The sequence below is a fragment of the Carcharhinus amblyrhynchos genome, unplaced genomic scaffold (genome assembly GCF_965287045.1).
Source record: "Carcharhinus amblyrhynchos unplaced genomic scaffold, sCarAmb.v2.hapA scaffold_87, whole genome shotgun sequence".
NCBI lineage: Eukaryota > Metazoa > Chordata > Chondrichthyes > Carcharhiniformes > Carcharhinidae > Carcharhinus > Carcharhinus amblyrhynchos.
Genome location: NW_027649827.1, coordinates 783,700 through 805,756, shown reverse-complemented (window position 1 = coordinate 805,756; position 22,057 = coordinate 783,700). Strand labels below are relative to the sequence as shown.

Sequence of the window (22,057 nt, the reverse complement as noted above, 5' to 3'; positions counted from 1 at the left end):
TTCTGAAAGATGGAGCTGATGGACTGCCTGCAGCATCACTCTAATCACCGTGACACCAACATATTTCAAGTAGACTGACACCAGAGGATTTAAAAAACAGGACTTTATTGAATTGTTTATTTGGTACAGGAACTGGTTATGGAACAGGGCAGGTCTCACTGCACAGTTAAAAACTTGATCCTATGCTGCTAACTGATCCAATCACCTATAGGGAACAAGAGAAAACTGGTTACGACTATCACCATTCAGACCCCACCCCCGCCTGCAGCAGTCTATCAGCACTATGCTGTGAGGGGATTATTTGACCAGAAGACTGTCAGTCCAGAACCACCAATTAAAGATCACAGCATGAATCTGCCCTTTGGGAGACTGAACTACCCCACCCCAAACCCACCCTGGCCAGAATATTGTGGGTTTTATCTGAAATCCTTAGCCTGAGGCTGCAGATTGTGAGCACATTGATAGATCAGTCGAGGAGTCATCCTCACTCAGCCCTGTGTCCTGCTCCTGCAGCGTACAGGAAAACACCATTCACTGCAAACAATTCTGAAAGCACTGCTTCCACAACACCAGGGACCTGGGTTCAATTCCCAACTTGGGTCACTGTGAGGAGTCTACATGTTCTCCTTGTGTGGGTTTCCTCCCACATTCCAAAAATGTGGGGTTGGGTTGATTTAAGGAACATTTAGACAGTTACATGGATAAAATGGGTATATAGAGGGATATGGGCCAAATGTGGGCCATTGGGACAAACTTTGGGAGTTAAAGGGCAGCATTGACAAGTTGGGCCAAAAAAAGTCTGTTTCCATGTTGTAAACCTCCAGCCACACTAAATTGCCCCTCAGCACCAAGGGAATAGCAAGGTAAATTCATGGCCCTATCCCCACAAGTCCTAGGTTGGATTGTTGTTGGTAGAGGCTCAATGGGCCAAAAACAGCCTCTCTCTGCACCGTTGTGATTTTATGATTTGTGTCACGAACTCTGGGACCTCAGCCACATTCCCAAATACAAACATGTACTGAGATGCTGTACCAACTGTTAAATAAACAGGGGAAGAAGTGACAGCCTTGTGGTATTAACCCAGAACCTCACTAATGTTCTGGGGGACCTGGGTTTGAATACCAACACAGAAGATGGTGGAATTTGAATTCAGTAAAAAAATAATCTGGGATTAAGAATCTACTGATGACCCATTGTGGGAAAAACCCATCTGGTTCCTTTTAGGGAAGGAAATCTGCTGTCCTTACCCTGGTCTGGCCTACATGTCTCCAGAGCCACAGCAGTGGTTGACACAACTGCCCCTCCAAGGGGCAACTGGGATGGGCAATAAATGCTGACCCAGCTAGAGATGCCCATGTCCCAGGAATGAATAAAATAAGACAGCAGGTACATTACTTAGCTACCCACCACCAGCAACTCCCATCACTGAACAGTCAGCACAGCTGCTGGGACAAGTGCAGTGCCCAAGATACTGTAACTCCACTAGAACACTACAGCATTAGCTGCTCACTACACCCACATCCCACCTCACTGAGCAATCAGAGCATACCAATCATCTGAACATTCAGACTGGGGCGGTAATGCGGTCATCATCTTTGCCACTAACACAACAAGCAGCAAGTTTAACAGCTCACACTGAACTCACCGAGACAACCAGCAAAGGACCTCCTGCAGCAGAGTATCCCGTACCTGTAACACAGGAGATAGTCAATTAATAACACCTCCAACCCAGCATCCAGTGTAGAAGCAAGATTGAGTCAGAATTCCAGGACAATTCTGGGTCAAAAGACATTGTGCAGAGTCAGGGCTGCCTTCAGAGGTATCAATCAGTCACTTGAACATTCAGACTGGGGCGATACTGAGGTCATCAGATGGGCAGTAACACAGCAAGCAGCAGGGGGTGTACTCACAGTATAATGATTCAAACTAACCTGTTGGAGTGGCCCTCAGCATCTGAGTGTGTAACACTGCCAGTATTTCACACCCGCTGCTCCCGTCACCATCTGTAATAAAAGGATCTGGTCAGTCTTGCACTCCTGATGAAACCTACTCCTGTACAAGCACAGGGTCATACTGGTAGCCTTTACTTTAGCCTCTCAGACTACATGTCTGGAACTAACACTACACCATTCCCAAACACAACACATGTACCAGGAGCAGTAGTGAGCAACTCCAACAGCAGGAGGCAATGGTCTAGCGGTATTAATTGCTGGATTATTAACCCAGAAACTCAGCTCATGTCCTGGAGACCTGGATTTCTATCCCACCACAGCAGATGGTGGAATTTGAATTCAAGAAAAACCTGGGACTAAGAATCTACTGATTATCCATTGTCAACTGTCTGGAAAAAACCCATCTGGTTCACTGATGTCCTTTAGAGAAGGAAATCTGCTGTCCTTACCCTTCCTGGCCTGCTTTAGCATCACAGTAGTTAACACTACCTCACAGCACCATGGTCCCAGGTTTGACTCCAGCTGAGTCTGTATAGGTTCACTCCGCCCAAAGGTGTGCAGGTTAGGTGGATTTTCCATGCTAAACTGCCCCTTAGCACAGCAAATTCACCAGGGTCATGGACTAGAGCCTGGGTTGGAAGAGTGCTTGATGGGCCAGAAAACAAATCTTTTCCCTAGGGTGGAAGAGTCAGTTACTATGGGGCAGAGGTTTAATGTGCTGAGGGACGAGGTTAAGTTTTTTGTTAGAGGGTGATGGGTGGAAACGTAAATGATATGATACTGTCTAAGGGGCATCTGGACAAATACAATCAATAGGACAGGAAGAGGGATATGCCTGCAGACCACAGAACAGATACATTTACCTACCCCACTCCCCATCACCACTGAACAGTCAGACAACTGCTGGGACAAGTTCAGCTCCCAAGATACCACCACTGCATTAGAACACTACAGCATTAGCTGCTATCTACACCCTACCCTGCCTCCCTGCCCAAACAAGTCTCCCCTCACTCAGCAATCAGAGCATACCAATCATCTGAACATTCAGACTGGGGCGGTAATGCAGTCATCATCTTTGCCACTAACACAACAAGCAACAAGTTTAACACCTCACACTGAACTCACCGAGACAGCCAGCAGAGCGCCTCCTGCAGCAGAGAGTATCTTGTACCTGTAACACAGGGAGAGTCAGTTAATAACACTTCCAACCCAGCATCCAGTGTAGAAGCAAGGTTTAGTCAGAATCCCAGGACAATTCTGGGTCAAAAGGCATTGTGCAGAGTCAGGGCTGCCTTCAGAGGTATCAATCAGTCACCTGAACATTCAGACTGGGGCGATACTGAGGTCATCAGGGTAGGCAGTAACACAGCAAGCAGCAGTGAGTGTACTCACTATATAATGATTCAAACTAACCTGGAGGGTGGCCCTCGAGAAGGTGCAATGATCATCTTGCTACCCTCAACACCTCCAAGTGTAACGCTGCCAGTATTTCACATCCACTGCTCCCATCACCATCTGTAATAAAAAGGATCTGGTCAGTGTTGCACTCCTGATGAAACCTGCTCCTGTGCAAGCACAGGGTAATACTCGCAGCCTTTACTCTAGCCCGATGGACAACATATCTGGAACTAACTCTGGGACCTCAACCTACACCATTCCCAAACACTTGTACTGGGAGGAGCAGTGAGCCACTCCAACAGGGGGAGGCAATGGTCTAGTGGTATTAATTGATGGACTATGAACCCAGAAACTCAACTGATGTCCTGGAGACCTGGGTTCAAATCCTGCCACAGCAGATGGTGGAATTTGAATGCAATTAAAAACCTGGGACTAAGAATCTACTGATTATCCCAGAACAGAAGAGTCAGTTACTATGGGGCAGAGGTTCAAGGTGCTGAGGGACAAGATTAAGTTTTGTTAGAGGGTGGTGCGTGCCTGGAACACTGCCAGGGAAGCAGATACAATAGTGACTTAGGGGCACTTGGACAAACATCAATAGGACAGGAATAGAGGGATATGGTCCACAGAAGGATACAGGGTTTTTGTTCAGTTGGACAGCATGGTCAGTGCAGACTTGAGGGCCAAAGGAATTGTGCTGGAATGGTAATTTAATGACCTGTGTTGTAGGAATTTGTATTACCAACTCGAACCTCAGCCTCATCCCCAAATACAAACATATACTGGGAAAAGCAATGAGCAACTGTTAGATAAAAGTTTATTTGTTCCCTGTGGTTTGCAGATACATTACCTACCCCACTCCCTGCTGTCACTGAACAGTCAGCATAGCTGCTGGGACAAGTTCAGCTCCCAAGATACCACCACTACACTAGAACACTACAGCATTAGCTGCTAACTACACTTACACCCCACCTCACTGCCCAAACAAGTCTCCCCTCACTGAGCAATCAGAGCATACCAATCATCTGAACATTCAGACTGGGGCGGTAATGCAGTCATCATCTTTGCCACTAACACAACAAGCACCAAGTTTACCAGCTCCCATTGAACTCACCAAAGACAGCCAGCAGAGCATCTCCTGCAGCAGAGATTATCCTGTACCTGCAACACACGGAGAGTCAGTGTCCAGTGTAGAAGCAAGATTTAGTCAGAATCCCAGGACAATTCTGGGTCAAGACATTGTGCAGAGTCAGAGCTGCCTTCAGAGGTATCAATCAGTCACCTGAACATTCAGACGGGGGCTATACTTTCATCACAATGGGCAGTAGCACAGGAAGCAGCAGTGAGTGTACTCACTGTACAATGATTCAGACTAACCTGTTGGAGGGTGGCCCTTGAAGGTGCAGCGATTATCATCCAAGGGTAACATTGCCAGTATTATTTTACATCTGCTGCTCCCATCACCATCTGTAATAAAGGATTTGGTTAGTCTTCACACTATTCACAAATGCAACACATGTATTGGGAGGAGCAGTGAGCAACTCAAAAGATGTACCTGCTCCCTGTGGCCTCAGATACATTACCTACACTGAACAGTGACACTGAACAGTCACAACTGCTGGCACAGGTTCAGTTCCCAGGACATTAGCTGATCACAGCACCAACACCCTCGCCTGCCTAAACAAGTCTCCCCTCACTCAGCAAATCAGAGCATACCAATCATCTGAACATTCAGACTGGGGCAGTAATGCAGTCATCATCTTTGCCACTAACAAGCAGCAGTGAGCGTACTCACTGTACAATGATTCAGACTAACCTGTTGGAGGGTGGCCCTTGAGAAGGTGCACCGATTATCTTCCTGCTCTGAACACCAAGTGTAACGCTGCCAGTATTTCACATCCGCTGCTCCTGTCACCATCTGTAAAAAAAAAAGGATCTGGTCAGTGTTGCACTCCTGATGAAACCTGCTCCTGTGCAAGCACAGGGTCATACTGGCAGCCTTTACTAGCCTGATGGACAACAGATTAGGCACGAACTCTGGGACCTCAACCAATACCATTCCCAAATACATGAGGGCTGGGAGGAGCAGTGAGCAACTCCAACAGGGGGAGGCAATGGTCTAGTGGTATAATTGCTGGACTATTAACCCAGAAACTCAACTGATGTCCTGTAGACTGGGGTTCGAATCCCACCACAGTAGATGGTGGAATTTGAATTCAAATGAAAAACCTGGGACTAAGAATCTACTGATTATCCATTGTCAACAGTTTGACAAAACCATCTGATTCACTGATGTCCTTTAAAGGAAATCTGCTGTTCTTACCCTTCCTGGCTTACGTTAGCAGCACAGTGATTAACACTCTCCCTCACAGCACCAGGGTCCCAGGTTTCATTCCAGCCTCAGCTCACTGTCCGAGCCTGCATGGGTTTACCCCCATGTGCTCTAGTTTTCTCAGTCCAAAAGGTGTGCAGATTAGGTGGATTATCCATGCTAAATTACCCCTTAGCACAGCAAATGCACCACAATCATGGGATAGGGCCTGGGTGGGAGCTGTGCTTGACAGACCAAAAAATCTTTTCCCTAGGGTGGTGGAAGAGTCAATTACTATGGGGCAGAGGTTTAAGATGCTGAGGGACAAGGTTAAGTGTTTTTATTAGAGGGTGGTGGGTGCCTGGAACACTGCCAGGGGAGGTAGTGGAAGCAGAGATGATATACTGACTAAGCGGGCATCTGGACAAATACATCAATAGGACAGGAAGAGGGATATGGTGCACAGAAGGATACAGAGTTTTAGTTCAGTTGGACAGCATGGTTAGTGCAGACTTGAGGGCCAAAGGGCCTCTGCCTGTGATGTAATTGTAATTTAAATGACCTGTCTGCATTGTAGGAATCCTACAATTTGTGTCACTAACACTGGAACCTCAGCCTCATCCCCAAATACAAGCATGTACTGGGAAGAGCAGTGAGCAACTGTTAGACAAAAGTCTATTTGTTCCATGTGGTCTGCAGGTACATTACCCACCCCACTCCCTGCTGTCACTGAACAGTCAGCACAGCTGCTGGGACAAGTGCAGTTCCCAACATACTGTCACTGCACTAGAACACTACAGCATTAGCTGCTAGCTACACCCACACCCCACCTCGCTGCCCAAACAAGTCTCCCCTCACTCAGCAATCAGAGCATACCAATCATCTGAACATTCAGACTGGGGCGGTAATGCAGTCATCATCTTTGCCACTAACACAACAAGCACCAAGTTTAACAGCTCCCATTGAACTCACCAAGACAGCCAGCAGAGCGCCTCCTGCAGCAGAGAGTATCCTGTACCTGCAACACATGGAGAGTCAGTTAAGAACACCTCCAAGCCGGCGTCCAGTGTAGAAGCAAGATTTAGTCAGAATCCCAGGACAATTCCGGGTCAAGACATTGTGCAGAGTCAGAGCTGCCTTCAGAGGTATCAATCAGTCACCTGAACATTCAGACGGGGGCGATACTTTCATCACAATGGGCAGTAACACAGGAAGCAGCAGTGAATGCACTCACTGTATAATGATTCAGACTAACCTGTTGGAGGGTGGCCCTTGAAGGTGCAGCGATCATCATCCTTGTAACATTGCCAGTATTATTTCACATCTGCTGCTCCCATCACCATCTGTAATAAAGGATTTGGTTAGTCTTCACACTATTCACAAATGCAACAGATGTATTGGGAGGAGCAGTGAGCAACTCATAAGATGTATCTGCTCCCTGTGGCCTCAGATACATTACCTACCTTGGCCCCTGACACTGAACAGTCAACTGCTGGCACAGGATCAGTTCCCAGGACATTAGCTGATCACAGCACCAACACCCTCCCCTGCCTCACTGCCCAAACAAGCCTCCCCTCACTCAGCAATCAGAGCATACCAATCATCTGAACATTCAGACTGGGGCAGTAATGCAGTCATCATCTTTGCCATGAATAAGCAGGAGTGTACACACTGTACAATGATTCAGACTAACCTGTTGGAGGGTGGCCCTTGAGAAGGTGCAGCAATCATCTTCCTGCTCTGAACACCTCCGAGTGTAATGGTGCCAGTATTTCACATCCGCTGCTCCCATCAACATCTGTAATAAAATAACTGGTTAGTCTTCACACCATTCACAAATACATGTACTGGGAATACCAGTGAGCAACTCAAAAGATGTACCCACTCCCTGTGGCCTCAGATACATTACTTACCCTGGCCCCTGACACTGAACAGTCACACCTGCTGGCACAGGTTCAGTTCCCAGGACATTAGCTGATCACAGCACCAACACCCTCCCCTGCCTCACTGCCCAAACAAGCCTCCCCTCACTGAGCAATCAGAGCATACCAATCATCTGAACATTCAGACTGGGGCGGTAATGCAGTCATCATCTTTGCCACTAACACAAGCAGCAGTGAGTATATGCACTGTACAATGAGTCAGACTAACCTGTTGGAGGGTGGCCCTTAAGGTGCACTGATTATCTTCCTGCTCTGAACACCTCCGAGTGTAACACTGCTAGTATTTCACTTCTGCTGCTCCTGTCACCATTTGTAAAAAAAAACACAATCTGGTCAGTGTTGCACTCCTGATGAAACGTGCTCCTGTGCAAGCACAGGGTCATACTGGCAGCCTTCACTAGCCCGATGGACAACAGATCTGGCACTAACTGTGACCTCAGCTTATACCTTTCCCAAATACAACACATGTACCAGGAAGAGCAATGAGCAACTCCAACAGGGGAGGAAATGGTCTAGTGGTATTAATTGCCAGACTATTTTCCCAGAAACTCAGCTGTGTTGGATACCAGGGTTCAAATCCTCCCGCAGCAGATCATGGAAACTAAATTCAGTAAAAAAATTTGAATGAAGAATCTGATTATCCATTATTGACTGTCTGGAAAACCCATCTGGTTCACTTTTAGGGAAGGAGATCTGTGACCAACGTAGGCCAAAGGGTAAAGACAGCAGAGTGGTTAACACTCCACCTCAGCACCAGAATTGCAGGTTTGGGTCACAGTGCAGACACAGCACATTCTCCCTGTCTGTGTGGGTTCACCCCCAAGGTGTTCTAGTTTCCTCAGTCCAAAGATGTGCAGATTAGGTGGATTATCCATGTTAAATTGCCCCTTAGCACAGCAAATTCACTAGGGTCACAGGACAGGACCTGCATTAGAAGATTGCTTGATGGGCCAGAAAAAAATTCTATATTCCAGAGTCGAAGAGTCAGTTACTATGGGGCAGAGGTTCAAGGTGTGAGGGACAAGATTAAGTTTTTTGTTAGAGAGTGGTGTTTTGCCTGGAACACTGCCAGGCAAGCAGATGATAGTGACTAAGGGGCACCTGGACAAACACCAATAGGACAGGAATAGAGGGATATGGTGCAGAGGATACAGGGTTGTTGTTGGACAGCACGGTCAGTGCTGGCTTGAGGGCCAAAGGGCATCTACCTGTGCTGGAATTGTCATTTAAATGACCTGTCTGCATTGTAGGAATTCTACAATTTGTGTCACTAACACTGGAACCTCAGCCTCACCCCTGAATACAAACATGTACCAGGAGGAGCAGTGAGCAACTGTTAGATAAGTCTATTTGTTCCCATGGCCTGCAGGTACATTACCCACCCCACTCCTTGTAGTCAGGGAAACAGTCAGCACAGCTGCTGGGACAAGCTGAGTTCCCAAGATACTGTCACTGCATGTGAACACTACAGCATTAGCTGCTATCTACACCCACACCCTGCCTCACTGCCCAAACAAGCCTCCCCTCACTGAGCAATCAGAGCATACCAATCATCTGAACATTCAGACTGGGGCAGTAATGCAGTCATCATCTTTGCCACTAACACAACAAGCACCAAGTTCAACAGCTCACACTGAACTCACCAAGACAGCCAGCAAAACACCTCCTGCAGCAGAGAGAGTATCCTGTACCTGTAACACAGGAGATAGTCAATTAATAACACTTCCAACCCAGCATCCAGTGTAAAGCAAGATTTAGTCAGAATGCCATTGTCGACTGTCTGAAACAACCCATCTGGTTCACTGATGTCCTTACCCTTCCTGGCCTACTTTAGGCAGCACACTGGTTAACACTACCTCACAGCACCAGGGTCCCAGGTTTGATTCCAGCCTCAGTTCACTGTCCGAGTCCGCATTCTCCCTGTCTGTGTGGGTTTATCCCCATGTGCTCTAGTTTCCTCAGTCCATAGGTGTGCAGATTAGGTGGATTATCCATGCTAAATTGCCCCCTTAACACAGCAAATTCACCACAATCATGGGATAGGGCCTGGGTGGGAGCTGTGCTTGATGGGCCAGAAAATTCTTTTCCCTAGAGTGGTGGAAGAGTCAATTACTATGGGGCAGAGGTTTAAGATGCTGAGGGATGAAGCTAAGTTGTTTGTTAGAGAGTGGTGGGTGCCTGGAACACTGCCAGGGGAGGTAGTGGAAGCAGATATGAGATAAGGGGCAGCGGGACAAATAGGACAGGAATAGAGGGATATGGTCCACAGAAAGATACAGGGTTTTCGTTCAGTTGGACAGCATGGTCAGTGCAGGCTTGAGGGCCATAGGGCCTGGATCTGTGCTGAAATTCTCATTTAAATAACCTGTCTGCACTGTAGGGATCCTAGTGTCATTGATACCAGAACCTCAGCCTCATCCCCAAATACAAACATGTACTGGGAAGAGCAGTGAGTAACTGAGATAAACATGTACCTGCAGACCACAGGGAACAGATACATTACTTACTCTGCTCCCCATCACCACTGAACGGACAGCTGCTGGGACAAGTTCAGCTCCCAAGACACTGCCACTCCACTGGAACACTACAGCATTAGCTGCTAACTACACCTACACTCAACCTCCCTGCCCAAACAAGTCCCCCTCACTCAGCAATCAGAGCATACCAATCATCTGAACATTCAGACTGGGGCAGTAATGCAGTCATCATCTTTGTCACTAACACAACAAGCACCAAGTTTACCAGCTAACTTGAACTCACCAAGACTAGCCTGTTGCAGGGTGGCCCTTGAAAGAGTGCAGTGATTATCTTCCTGCCCTCAGCACCTCCGAGTGTAACGCTACCAGTATTTCACATCCACTGCTCCCATCAACATCTGTAATAAAGTAACTGGTTAGTCTTCACACCATTCACAAACACATCATGTACTGGGAGTAGCAATGAGCAACTCATGATATATCTGCTCCCTGTGGCCTCATACATTACCTACCCTGGCCCCTGACTCAGTCAACACAGCTACTGGCACAGGTTCACTTCCCAGGACATTAGCTGGTAACATCAACACCCTCCCCTGCCTCACTGAGCAAATCAGAGCATACCAATCATCTGAACATTCAGACTGGGGCAGTAATGCAGTCATCATCTTTGCCACTAACAACAAGCACCAAGTTTACCAGCTTTTCATTGCATGACCTGACTGCACTGTAGGAATCCTACAATTTGTCATTAACACTGGTACCTCAGCCGCAGTACTGGGAAGAGCACTGGGCAACTGTTAGATACAAGTCTCTGTTCCCTATGGTCTGCAGGTACGTTACGACTGCACTCCCTCCTGTCACTGAGCAGTCAGCACAACTGCTGGGACAAGCTCAGTTCCCAATATACTGTCACTGCACTAGAACACTACAGCATTAGCTGCTAACTACACCCACACCCTACCTCCCTGCCCAAACAAGGCTCACCTCACTCAGCAATCAGAGCATACCAAACATCTGAACATTCAGACTGGGGCAGTAATGCAGTCATCATCTTTGTCACTAACACAACAAGCACCAAGTTTACCAGCTAACTTGAACTCACCAAGACTAACTTGTTGCAGGGTGGCCCTTGAAAGAGTGCAGTGATCATCTTCCTGCCCTCAGCACCTCCAAGTGTAACACTGCCAATGTTTCACATCTGCTGCTCCCATCAACATCTGCAATAAAATAACTGGTTAGTCTTCACACCATTCACAAATACATCATGTACTGGGAATACCAGCAAGCAACTCAAAAGATGTACCCACTCCCTGTGGCCTCAGATACATTACTTATCCTGGCCCCTGACACTGAACAGTCACACCTGCTGACACAAGTTCAGTTCCCAGGACATTAGCTGATCACAGCACCAACACCCTACCCTGCCTCACTGCCCAAACAAGCCTCCCCTCACTGAGCAATCAGAGCATACCAATCATCTGAACATTCAGACTGGGGCGGTAATGCAGTCATCATCTTTGCCACTAACACAAGCAGCAGAGTGTACGCACTGTATAATGATTCAGACTAACCTGTTGGAGGGTTGCCCTTGAGAAGGTGCACTGATTATCTTCCTGCTCTGAACACCTCCAAGTGTAACGCTGCCAGTATTTCACATCCGCTGCTCCTGTCACCATCTGTAAAAAAAAACACAATCTGGTCAGTGTTGCACTCCTGATGAAACGTGCTCCTGTGCAAGCACAGGGTCATACTGGCAGCCTTCACTAGCCTGATGGACAACAGATCTGGCACTAACTGTGACCTCAGCTTATACCTTTCCCAAATACAACACATGTACCAGGAGGAGTAGTGAGCAACTCCAACAGGGGGAGGCAATGGCCTAGTGGTATTAATTGCTGGACTATTAACCCAGAAACTCAGCTAATGTCCTGTAGACTGGGGTTCAAATCCCACCACAGCAGATGGCGTAATTTGAATTCAAATGAAAAACCTGGGACTAAGAATCTACTGATTATTTATTGTCAACAGTTTGACAAAACCATCTGGTTCACTGATGTCCTTTAGAGAAGGAAATCTGCTGTTCTTACCCTTCCTGGCCTACTTCAGCAGCAGTGGTTAACACTACCTCACAGCATCAGGGTCCCAGGGTTGATTCCAGCCTCAGCTGGGGTAGTGGAAGCAGATGTGATATAAGGTGCACCTGGTCACACACCAATAGGACGGGGGGGGGGGGGGGGGGGGGATGTGGTCCACAGAAGGATACAGAGTTGTAGTTCAAATGGACAGCGTGGTCAGTGCAGGCTCGAGGGCCAAATGGCCTGTACTTGTGCTGGAATTTTCATTGAATGACCTGTCTGCACTGTAGGGACCCTACAATTTGTGTCACTAACACTGGAACCTCAGCCTCATCCCCAAATACAAACATGTACTGGGAAAAGCAGTGAGCAACTGTTAAATAAACATGTACCTGCAGACCACAGGGAACAGATACATTACCTCCCCTGCTCCCTGTCACCACTGAACAGACAGCTGCTGGGACAAGTTCAGCTCCCAAGACACTGCCACTCCACTAGAACTTTACAGCATTAGCTACTAACTACACCCACACCCCACCTCCCTGCCCAAACAAGTCTCACCTCACTGAGCAATCAGAGCATACCAATCATCTGAACATTCAGACTGGGGCAGTAATGCAGTCATCATCTTTGCCACTAACACAACAAGCACCAAGTTTACCAGCTCACGCTGAACTCACCAAGACTAACCTGTTGGAGGGTGGCCTCTGAGAAGGTGCAGTGATTCTCTTCCTGCCCTCAGCACCTCAGTGTAACGCTGCCAGTATCATGCATCCGCTGCTCCCATCAACATCTGTAATCAAAGAACTGGTTAGTCTTCACACATTCACAAATACATCATCATGTACTGGGAGGAGCAGTGAGCAACTCAAAGATGCATCTGCAGGCCACAGGGTGCAGATACACTACCTACCCAGGCCCCTGATACTCAACAGCCAACACAGCCGCTGGCAAAGGTTCACTTACCAGGACGAGCTGCTAATACCAACTCCCTCCCCCACCTCACTGCCCAAACAAGTCTCCCCTTGCTGAGCAAATCAGAGCATACCAATCATCTGAACATTCAGACTGGGGCAATAACGCAGTCATCATCTTTGCCATTAACACAAGTTTACCAGCTCACATTGAACTCACCGAGACAGCCAGCAGAGCACCTCCCGCAGCAGAGAGTATCCTGTACCTGCAACACACAGGAGAGTCAATTAATAACACTTGCAACCTAGTGTCCAGTGTAGAAGCAAGATTTAGTCAGAATCCCAGGACAATTCCAACATCTGCCACTAACTCTGGGACCTTGGCCTATGCCTTTCCCAAATACAACACATGTACTGGGAGGAGCGGTGAGCAACTCCAGCAGGGGGAGGCAATGGTCTAGTAGTATTAATTGATGGACTATTAACCCAGAAACTCAGCTGATGTCTTGGGTTCAAATCCCACCACAGCAGATAGTGGAATTTAAATTCAATGAAAAACCTGGGACTAAGTATCTACTGATTATCCATTGTCAACTGTCTGAAAAAAAAAACCCATCTGGTTCACTCATGTCCTTTAGGGAAGGAAATTTGCTGTCCTTACCCTTCCTGGCCTACTTTGGCTGCAGAGTAGTTAACAGTCTGCCTCTCAGCAGCAGGATCCCAGGTTTTGCTCCAGCCTCAGCTCACTGTGCTGAGTCTGCATTCTTCCCATGTCTGTGTGGGTTTACCCCTGGGGGCTCTAGTTTCCTCAGTCCAAAAGATGTGGTTAGGTGGATTATCCACGCTAAATTGCCTCTTAGCACAGCAAATTCACTAGGGTCATGGGACAGGGCCTGGGTTAGAACAGCACTTGATGGGCCAGAAAAAAAATCTATATTCCAGAGTGGAAGAGTCAGTTACTATGGGGCAGAGGTTCAAGGTGTTGAGGGACAAGATGAAGTTTTTTGTTAGAGGGTGGTGCGTGCCTGGAACACTGCCAGGTAAGCAGATACAGTAGTGACTAAGGGGCACCTGGACAAACCCATAGGACAGGAATAGAGGGATATAGTGCACAGAATACAGGATTTTAGTTCAGTTGGAACAGCATGGTCAGTGCTGGCTTGAGGGCCAAAGGGCCTCTACCTGTGCTGGAATTGTCATTTAAATGACCTGTCTGCATTGTAGGAATCCTACAATTTGTGTCACTAACACTGGAACTTCAGCCTCATCCCCAAACATGTACTGGGAAGAGCAGGGTGCAACTGTTAGAAAGAAGTCTATCTGTTCCCTGTGGTCTGCAGGTACATTACCTACCCCACTCCCTGCTGTCACTGAACAGTCAGCACAGCTGCTGGGACAAGTGCAGTTCAAGATACTGTCACTGCACTAGAACACTACAGCATTAGCTGCTAACTACACCCACATCCCACCTCCCTGCCCAAACAAGTCTCCCCTCACTCAGCAATCAGAGCATACCAATCATCTGAACATTCAGACTGGGGCAGTAATGCAGTCATCATCTTTGCCACTAACACAACAAGCAGCAGTGAGTGTACTCACCAGACAATGATTCAGACTAACCTGTTGGAGGCTGGCCCTGGAGAAGGTGCAGTGATTATCTTCCTGCCCTGAAGAACTCCAAGTGTAACGCTGCCAGTATTTCACATCTGCTGCTCCTGTCACCATCTGCAATAAAAGATCTGGTCAGTCTTGCACCCTGTGTCTGTGTGGGTTTACCCCCAGGTGCTCTAGTTTCCTCAGATCCAAAAATGTGCAATTAGGTGAATTATCCATGCTAGATTGCCCCCTTAGCACAGCAAATTCACCAGGGTCATGGGATAGGACCTGGGTTGCAACAGTGCTTGATGGGCCAGAAAAAAAACTTTTCCTCAGGATAGTGGAAAACTCAATTACTATGGGGCAGAGGTTTAAAAGGTGTGAGGGACAAGGTTAAGTGTTTTTGTTAGAGGGTGGTAGCTGCCAAGGGAGGCAGTGGAAGCAGATATAATAGTGAGTTAAGGGGCATCTGGACAATTACATCAACAGGAGTACCTAGGCACTCCCTGCTGTCACTGAGCAGTCAGCGCAGCTGCTGGGACAAGTTCAGCTCTCAAGCTGCTAACTACACCCACACCCTGCCTCCCTGCCCAAACAAGTCTCCCCTCACTGAGCAATCAGAGCATACCAATCATCTGAACATTCAGACTGGGGCGGTAATGCAGTCATCATCTTTGCCACTAACACGACAAGCACCAAGTTTAACAGCTCACACTGAACTCACCAAGACAGCCAGCAGAGCGCCTCCTGCAGCAGAGAGAGTATCCTGTACCTGTAACACAGGAGATAGGCAGTTAATAACACTTCCAACCCAGCATCCAGTGTAGAAGCAAGATTTAGTCAGAATGCCATTGTCGACTGTCTGAAACAACCCATCTGGTTCACTGATGTCCTTACCCTTCCTGGCCTACTTTAGGCAGCACACTGGTTAACACTACCTCACAGCACGAAGGTCCCAGGTTTGATTCCAGCCTCAGCTCACTGTCCGAGTCTGCATTCTCCCTGTCTGTGTGGGTTTATCCCCATGTGCTCTAGTTTCCTCAGTCCATAGTTGTGCAGATTAGGTGGATTATCCATGCTAAATTGCCCCTTAGCACAGCAAATTCACCACGGTCATGGGATAGGGCCTGGGTGGGAGCTGTGCTTGATGGGCCAGAAAAAAATCTTTTCCCTAGGGTGGTGGAAGAGTCAATTACTATGGGGCAGAGATTTTAAAAAAGGTGCTGAGGGACAAGGTTAAGTTTTTTGTTAGAGGGTGGTGGGTGCCTGGAACACTACTAGGAGGTAGTGGAAGCAGATATGATGTAAGGGGCTCCTGGACAAATACATCAATTAGGACAGGAATAGACGTATATGGTCCATAGAAGGATACAGGGTTTTAGTTAGTTGGACAGCATGGTCAGTGCAGGCTTGGGGGCCAAGGGCCTGGATCTGTTTGAATTGTCATTTAAATGACCTGTCTGCACCGTAGGGATCCTACAATTTATGTCATTAATACCAGAACATCAGCCTCATCCTCAATACAACCATGTACTGGGAAGAGCAGTGAGCAACTGTTAGATAAACATGTACCTGCAGACCACAGGGAACAGACATTATTTACTCTGCTCCCCATCACCACTGAACAGACAGCTGCTGGGACAAGTTCAGCTCCCAAGATACTGTCACTCCACTAGAACACTACAGCATTAGCTACTAACTACACCCACACTCCACCTCCCTGCCCAAACAAGTCCCCCCTCACTCAGCAATCAGAGCATACCAATCATCTGAACATTCAGACTGGGGCAGTAATGCAGTCATCATCTTTGCCACTAACACAAGCAAGTTTACCAGCTCACACTGAACTCAGAGACTAACCTGTTGCAGGGTGGCTCTTGAGAAGGTGCAGTGATTATCTTCCTGCCCTCAGCACCTCCAAGTGTAACGCTGCCAGTATTTCACATCCACTGCTCCCATCAACACCTGTAATAAAGTAACTGGTTAGTCTTCACACCATTCACAAACACATCATGTACTGGGAGTAGCAATGAGCAACTCATGAGATATATGCTCCCTGTGGCCTCAGATACATTACCTACCCTGGCCCCTGACACTGAACAGTCAACACAGCTACTGGCACAGGTTCACTTCCCAGGACATTAGTTGGTAACATCAACACCCTCCCCTGCCTCCCTGCCCAAACAAGTCTCCCCTCACTGAGCAAATCAGAGCATACCAATCATCTGAACATTCAGACTGGGGCAGTAATGCAGTCATCATCTTTGCTGCTAAAAGCAGCAACAAGCTTAACACCTCACACTGAACTCACCAAGACAGCCAGCAGAGCACCTCCTGCAGCAGAGAGTATCCTGTACCTGTAACACAGGAGAGTCAGTTAATAACACTTCCAAGCCTGCTCCTGTGCAAACACAGGGTCATACTGGCAGCCTTTACTCTAGCCCAATGGACAACATATCTGGCACTAACTCTGGGACCTTGTACTATACCATTCCCTAATACAACATGTACTGGGAGTAACAGCGAAGAACTCATATCTGCTTCCTGTGGCCTGCAGATACAGTACCTACCCCAACCCCTGTCACTGAACAGTCAGCACAGCTGCTGGGACAGGTTCAGTTCCCAGGCCATTAGCTGCTAACTACACTCACTCTGCCTCACTGCCCAAAACAAGTCACCCCTGAGCAATCAGAGCATACCAATCATCTGAACATTCAGACTGGGGCGGTAATGCAGTCATCATCTTTGCCACTAACACAACAAGCACCAAGTTTACCAGCTCACACTGAACTCTGAGACAGCCAGCAGAGCACCTCCTGCAGTAGGGCATATCCTGTACCTGTAACACACAGGCAGTCAATTAATAACACTATCACCCAGCATCAAATCATAGAATCCCTATAGTGCAGGAGGAAGCCATGTGGCCCATCGAGCCTGCACCAACCACAATCTCACCCAGGCTGTACTCTCGTAACCACATTTACCATTCGCCTCTCCCCTCCCCCACCCCCAGCCACATTTAGGCCACACTGGGTTAAGGACAGCACCTCTCCTTCCCTAAAGGGATGGCAATGAATCACCCAGAACTAGCTTTATAACTTCCATTTTAATTTAAATTCCATTAGCTGCCAGAATGGGATTTGAACCAGAATTTCCCCAGCACTTCAACCTGGGCTCCTGGATTACCAGCCCAGTGACATTAGTCACAGTAAATGTGGCGTTACAGGGATAAGGCCAGAGTAAAAACACTTGCGTCAAACTTAGCCCAAAGATATGGTTACAATGCCCCATCTTCCCATAACAAAAACAGCAAGATTCAAAAGAATTGAATTTCTGGTGGGAAAACAGTCCAAACATGCTAAGCCTGGCTTACTCATGCAATGATGGGATAAGCCTGGGTACAGCACACATGCTTATGAGGACCAAAATCATTGTCAACTACAATGGAGGGGGGAGGCAGCCAGAGAACTGAAGATGGGGGAAATAAAAAGGTTATTCTGAACCAAGATACCCACCTGATGTTACAGTCAAAGATCACACTCTGCGGCACCTGCCCTAGAGGGAGATGAGAGAATCAGAACAGTTTTTCTAGACATTGCCCCCACCTCTCCTCCAGCAACCCAGCTAATGCTGCATCAGTTTTATCAAAGCATCACAGCTGTTCAGCAGAACGAAATTCCACTAATAAAAGCAACCATCATGTTACAGCAGCATTAACAAAGTTGCTTATTGCTACAATACCTGATTCTCAAAGCCCCAACACTGAGAACTGTCCCTTTGCGAAGTGGGGCATAGTCACTAGCACTGCCACCCCACAGCACCAGGGGCCTGGGTTCGATTCCTGGTTTGGGTCACTGTGTGGAGTTTGCACATTATCCTCATGTGGGTTTCCTCCCACAGTCCAAAAGAAGTGGTAGTTAGGTGGATTGGCCATGCTAAATTGACCCTTTGTCAGGAGGAATAGCTAGGATAAATGTTTGGTTACAGGAATTGGGCCTGGATGAATTTCTGGTGGGAAAACAGTCCAAACATGCTAAGCCTGGCTTACTCATGCAATGATGGGATAAGCCTGGGTACAGCACACATGCTAATATGAGGACCAAAATCACTGTCAACTACAATGGGGGGGGGGAGGCAGCCAGAGAACTGAAGATGGGGGAAATAAAAAAAACAGTTATTCTGAACCAAGATACCCACCTGATGTTACAGTCAAAGATCACACTCTGCAGCACCTGCCCTAGAGGGAGATGAGAGAATCAGAACAGTTTTTCCAGACATTGCCCCCACCTCTCCTCCAGCAACCCAGCTAATGCTGCATCAGTTTTATCAATAGCATCATAGATGTTCAGCAGAACGAAATTCCACTAATAAAAGCAACCATCATGTTACAGCAGCATTAACAAAGTTGCTTATTGCTACAACACCTGATTCTCAAAGCCCCAAGATTTTGAGAACTGCCCCTTTGCGAAGTGGGGCATAGTCACTAGCACTGCCACCCCACAGCACCAGGGGCCTGGGTTCGATTCCTGGTTTGGGTCACTGTGTGGAGTTTGCACATTATCCTCATGTGGGTTTCCTCCCACAGTCCAAAGGAAGTGGTAGTTACGTGGATTGGCTATGCTAAATCGACCCTTAGTGTCAGGAGGAATAGCTAGGATAATGCTTGGTTACAGGAATTGGGCCTGGGTGAGAGTGTGGTCAGTGTGAACTAGATGGCCTCCTTCTGCACTGTAGGAATTCTATGTTAAACCTGGATTTGATGTGGAGAACCAGATTGTCCAGTATCACTGAAGTTAACCAACCGGCTCAGTGCCAGGAGGAACTAGCTATGCTAAGTGTGTGGTGTTACAGGGAAAGGGGCTGGGTGGGATTGTGGCAGGTCAATCTCGATAGGCTGAATAGCCTCCTTCTGCAGTGTAGGAAGGTATGCTAAAGGGCACAGAAATGATTGTATGTTGTAAAAATATAGTTGCTATTTATACAGCAGGGAACATGAACAATCCAACCAAGACCTGTTTAATCTTATTCTGACTGATAGTGTTGGAAATATTGACCCCCTGCCCCTCTAGGATGTTAAATACAGGGGAGCAGTCCCCACAACATTTACTCCCATCCCCCCAGTTTTGCACTGTAGTCAACCCATACCCAATCTGGAAACACCAACACTTACCAAGCCAATGGGACAGAGTCTTGATCAACACCCAGGCTGAAAGAGAATTAACAAAAGTGAGCAAGTGGACACCAGCTGAATGCAGGGAATCTGATGTAGATTGAAGTCACTCAGGATGTTCAAACTCTTTTCACACAGACTCAAAGTGAGCTAAGGATCATCATCACTGGACAGGTCACTATAAGGAGCAGCGTCACCTTTGAGTACAGACTCTGACAGCAGACTCTGGATTCACTCCACTTGGGAGAGCAAGGCAGCAGGGACAAATTGGGCCAAAGGGCTGTGAACCTCCATCAGACCCTCATTGAGGAGGGTCTGCAATTGTCTCCAATCAGGAGCTGTCCCACTGATTACTGAGTGGTGTAGGATCAGGAACCCAGGCAAAGCACCCACAGGCCACAAATCAACTTGCACCAGTGCACTGTGCACAAATCCAAAACAAGTTTATGGGGAAGGGGCAGAACTTCAGAATCCCCAGTGCAAAGGCCATTTAGCCCACTGAGTCTGCAGTGACCACAATCCCACCCTGGGTGGGTCTCCATAACCACATACATTTACCTTAATAATCCCCCGACAGTAAGATAATTTAATACAGCCAATCCACTTAACCTGCACAACTTTGGACACCAAGGGGCAACTTAGCACAGCCAATCCACCCAAACCCACACATCTGTGGGAGGAAGCCAGAAACCCAGAGGAAACACAGGCAGAACATGCAGACTCCACAGAGACCCAACTCAGGAACTGAACCCATATCCCTGGCACAGAGAGCAGAGCTAACCACCATACTACTGGTACAGAGCAGGCCAGCCCAAACTATCTGCTGTCAGCTCACACAGGTGACGCTGCCCATTAAGTTAGAGAAGATGCTCACCTGGTTTGAGCCCGTAACACCGATCCATCTTCGGTCACCTTAAAGAGACAAGCAAACAGCATTGGAAAGGAGTTCTCTCCTGCCTGATCACTGCCTCTCTCCCCATGGTCCCATCAGACTGTTCACAGAACAAGCTGTCCTCATCTCTCACAACAAGAGACAGTGGGTTCACCTTTGCAGGTTCTGCCTCATCGCAGTGAGTAAGACAGGAATGGAATCATCACAAGGACATACTGGGGGGAACGTGGAAAGCAATTCTCAGGCCTGAGACTATGATCTGAAATATATGGCCTAGAGCTCAGGAAAGTTATTTGTCACAAGTAAGGTTTACACTAATACTGCAATGAAGTTGCTGTGAAAATCCCCTAGTCGCCACACTATTCAGGTACACTGGAGGAAGAATTTATTATAACTAATACACCCTAATCAGCACATCTTTTCAGCATCCAGAGGAAATCCACACACACACAGAGAACATGCAAACTCCAGTGACCCAAACTGAGAATTGAACTGTGGTGCTGAGGGGCAGCAGTGCCAACCATTGTGCAGCCCCAGCCAGGGGTGTGGACTCCCTGTCTGAGCCAGCAGAGAAATAGGCCAGACAAACTTCTCTTGTTTAGCAGAGCCTTTGGTTCAGCTTCATGCTGTGTTAGTGAGCAGCCAGCCCAGTCAGTCAGCACTGCTTCAGGGGGTATGCAGTGACTGAGATGCATTACCCCCTCCAAGCAAGATGTACAACTGGCACATTAAAAACACAGCCAACAAAGCAAGATCTTCACCAGCCTGAATACCATCCCAATGGCTATCCTCGAGATACAGTTCCACTTACCTGGCATCACTGCTTGTGTGCTGTCAGAGCCATACCTGGAATGCAAGGAGAGGGTGTGTGAATGGGCATAAGGGAGGCAGGAGTGTCACAGAGCACTGGCTGGTTTGATCAGGGCTTTGGTGACTAGTGCATCATTCGGCAAGATCTGTCGTCCACTTACAGGCTAACGCCAGTTATCATCCTTTCAAACCACCAGTGAGTACCCACCCCACCCAAACTGCTCAACCCAAGGACACGCCAACTGCCAGCCAGCCCCACCACCAAAAACACTCAGCTCCACCCCATGAACCCAACACCCACATCCAGCCCTACTTCCCTCCAGCTGACAACACCAAACCCCCCCCCACTCCTATTAATGATATCAAAACGCCACCATCTCAAATAACCCCCCAACTAGCAATGACAGCCTCACGACCCCAGCTCCCCCCAAAATGCATGGATTAGAACCTGCATCCCTAGAGGAGCCTTTCTCAATTCCAGAGCTCAGTAAGAAGTCTCAACACCAGGTTAAAATCCAA

The 22,057-nt window shown here is 47.8% G+C and overlaps 1 protein-coding gene, 16 non-coding genes and 5 pseudogenes across 26 annotated transcripts; all 22 read right to left on the bottom strand.

The window, feature by feature from the left end:
* Positions 1 to 97: 97 nt before the first annotated feature.
* Positions 98 to 21,681, bottom strand: LOC145337965 (uncharacterized). Of its 10 annotated transcripts, XR_013885412.1 has the most exons (16): positions 21,540 to 21,674; positions 20,711 to 20,748; positions 19,837 to 19,872; positions 18,182 to 18,221; positions 16,978 to 17,023; positions 14,691 to 14,795; positions 11,653 to 11,757; positions 7,355 to 7,459; positions 6,634 to 6,679; positions 5,167 to 5,268; positions 4,728 to 4,817; positions 4,465 to 4,511; positions 3,078 to 3,467; positions 1,932 to 2,003; positions 1,646 to 1,689; positions 98 to 205 (listed from the first exon to the last, which is right to left on the bottom strand). XR_013885412.1 is itself a non-coding variant. In XM_080182743.1 (11 exons), exons 2-10 carry the CDS (start codon positions 20,736 to 20,738, stop codon positions 5,201 to 5,203), a joined length of 579 nt encoding a protein of 192 aa, XP_080038869.1. In that variant the 5' UTR covers positions 20,739 to 20,748; positions 21,540 to 21,677; the 3' UTR covers positions 3,390 to 3,467; positions 5,167 to 5,200. The 10 variants fall into 10 exon arrangements, 1 of the variants encoding a protein (XP_080038869.1); XR_013885410.1 differs by lacking the exon at positions 6,634 to 6,679 and having other exon boundaries at positions 21,540 to 21,670; XR_013885413.1 differs by lacking the exons at positions 5,167 to 5,268; positions 6,634 to 6,679 and adding an exon at positions 6,917 to 7,004 and having other exon boundaries at positions 21,540 to 21,658.
* Positions 1,533 to 1,601, bottom strand: LOC145337991 (small nucleolar RNA SNORD31). Its single transcript, XR_013885427.1, has one exon. It is a non-coding gene; the product is annotated as a small nucleolar RNA SNORD31 (small nucleolar RNA).
* LOC145337995 (small nucleolar RNA SNORD31) lies at positions 1,808 to 1,879 on the bottom strand. Its single transcript, XR_013885429.1, has one exon. It is a non-coding gene; the product is annotated as a small nucleolar RNA SNORD31 (small nucleolar RNA).
* Positions 2,965 to 3,033, bottom strand: LOC145338004 (small nucleolar RNA SNORD31). The gene has a single exon (XR_013885436.1). It is a non-coding gene; the product is annotated as a small nucleolar RNA SNORD31 (small nucleolar RNA).
* Positions 3,241 to 3,313, bottom strand: LOC145337989 (small nucleolar RNA SNORD31). Its single transcript, XR_013885426.1, has one exon. It is a non-coding gene; the product is annotated as a small nucleolar RNA SNORD31 (small nucleolar RNA).
* LOC145337985 (small nucleolar RNA SNORD31) lies at positions 4,352 to 4,420 on the bottom strand. The gene has a single exon (XR_013885422.1). It is a non-coding gene; the product is annotated as a small nucleolar RNA SNORD31 (small nucleolar RNA).
* LOC145337993 (small nucleolar RNA SNORD31) lies at positions 5,050 to 5,117 on the bottom strand (annotated as a pseudogene).
* On the bottom strand, positions 6,521 to 6,589 carry LOC145338003 (small nucleolar RNA SNORD31). The gene has a single exon (XR_013885435.1). It is a non-coding gene; the product is annotated as a small nucleolar RNA SNORD31 (small nucleolar RNA).
* LOC145337997 (small nucleolar RNA SNORD31) lies at positions 7,242 to 7,310 on the bottom strand. The gene has a single exon (XR_013885431.1). It is a non-coding gene; the product is annotated as a small nucleolar RNA SNORD31 (small nucleolar RNA).
* Positions 7,694 to 7,762, bottom strand: LOC145337988 (small nucleolar RNA SNORD31). Its single transcript, XR_013885425.1, has one exon. It is a non-coding gene; the product is annotated as a small nucleolar RNA SNORD31 (small nucleolar RNA).
* LOC145337999 (small nucleolar RNA SNORD31) lies at positions 9,135 to 9,203 on the bottom strand. Its single transcript, XR_013885433.1, has one exon. It is a non-coding gene; the product is annotated as a small nucleolar RNA SNORD31 (small nucleolar RNA).
* On the bottom strand, positions 10,254 to 10,320 carry LOC145338000 (small nucleolar RNA SNORD31; annotated as a pseudogene).
* Positions 10,686 to 10,753, bottom strand: LOC145337992 (small nucleolar RNA SNORD31; annotated as a pseudogene).
* LOC145337987 (small nucleolar RNA SNORD31) lies at positions 11,536 to 11,604 on the bottom strand. Its single transcript, XR_013885424.1, has one exon. It is a non-coding gene; the product is annotated as a small nucleolar RNA SNORD31 (small nucleolar RNA).
* On the bottom strand, positions 12,724 to 12,792 carry LOC145337998 (small nucleolar RNA SNORD31). The gene has a single exon (XR_013885432.1). It is a non-coding gene; the product is annotated as a small nucleolar RNA SNORD31 (small nucleolar RNA).
* On the bottom strand, positions 13,188 to 13,255 carry LOC145338001 (small nucleolar RNA SNORD31; annotated as a pseudogene).
* Positions 14,569 to 14,637, bottom strand: LOC145337996 (small nucleolar RNA SNORD31). Its single transcript, XR_013885430.1, has one exon. It is a non-coding gene; the product is annotated as a small nucleolar RNA SNORD31 (small nucleolar RNA).
* LOC145337984 (small nucleolar RNA SNORD31) lies at positions 15,278 to 15,346 on the bottom strand. Its single transcript, XR_013885421.1, has one exon. It is a non-coding gene; the product is annotated as a small nucleolar RNA SNORD31 (small nucleolar RNA).
* LOC145337994 (small nucleolar RNA SNORD31) lies at positions 16,412 to 16,480 on the bottom strand. Its single transcript, XR_013885428.1, has one exon. It is a non-coding gene; the product is annotated as a small nucleolar RNA SNORD31 (small nucleolar RNA).
* On the bottom strand, positions 16,868 to 16,935 carry LOC145338005 (small nucleolar RNA SNORD31; annotated as a pseudogene).
* LOC145337986 (small nucleolar RNA SNORD31) lies at positions 17,349 to 17,417 on the bottom strand. The gene has a single exon (XR_013885423.1). It is a non-coding gene; the product is annotated as a small nucleolar RNA SNORD31 (small nucleolar RNA).
* Positions 20,819 to 20,939, bottom strand: LOC145338002 (small nucleolar RNA SNORD22). Its single transcript, XR_013885434.1, has one exon. It is a non-coding gene; the product is annotated as a small nucleolar RNA SNORD22 (small nucleolar RNA).
* Positions 21,682 to 22,057: the final 376 nt, after the last annotated feature.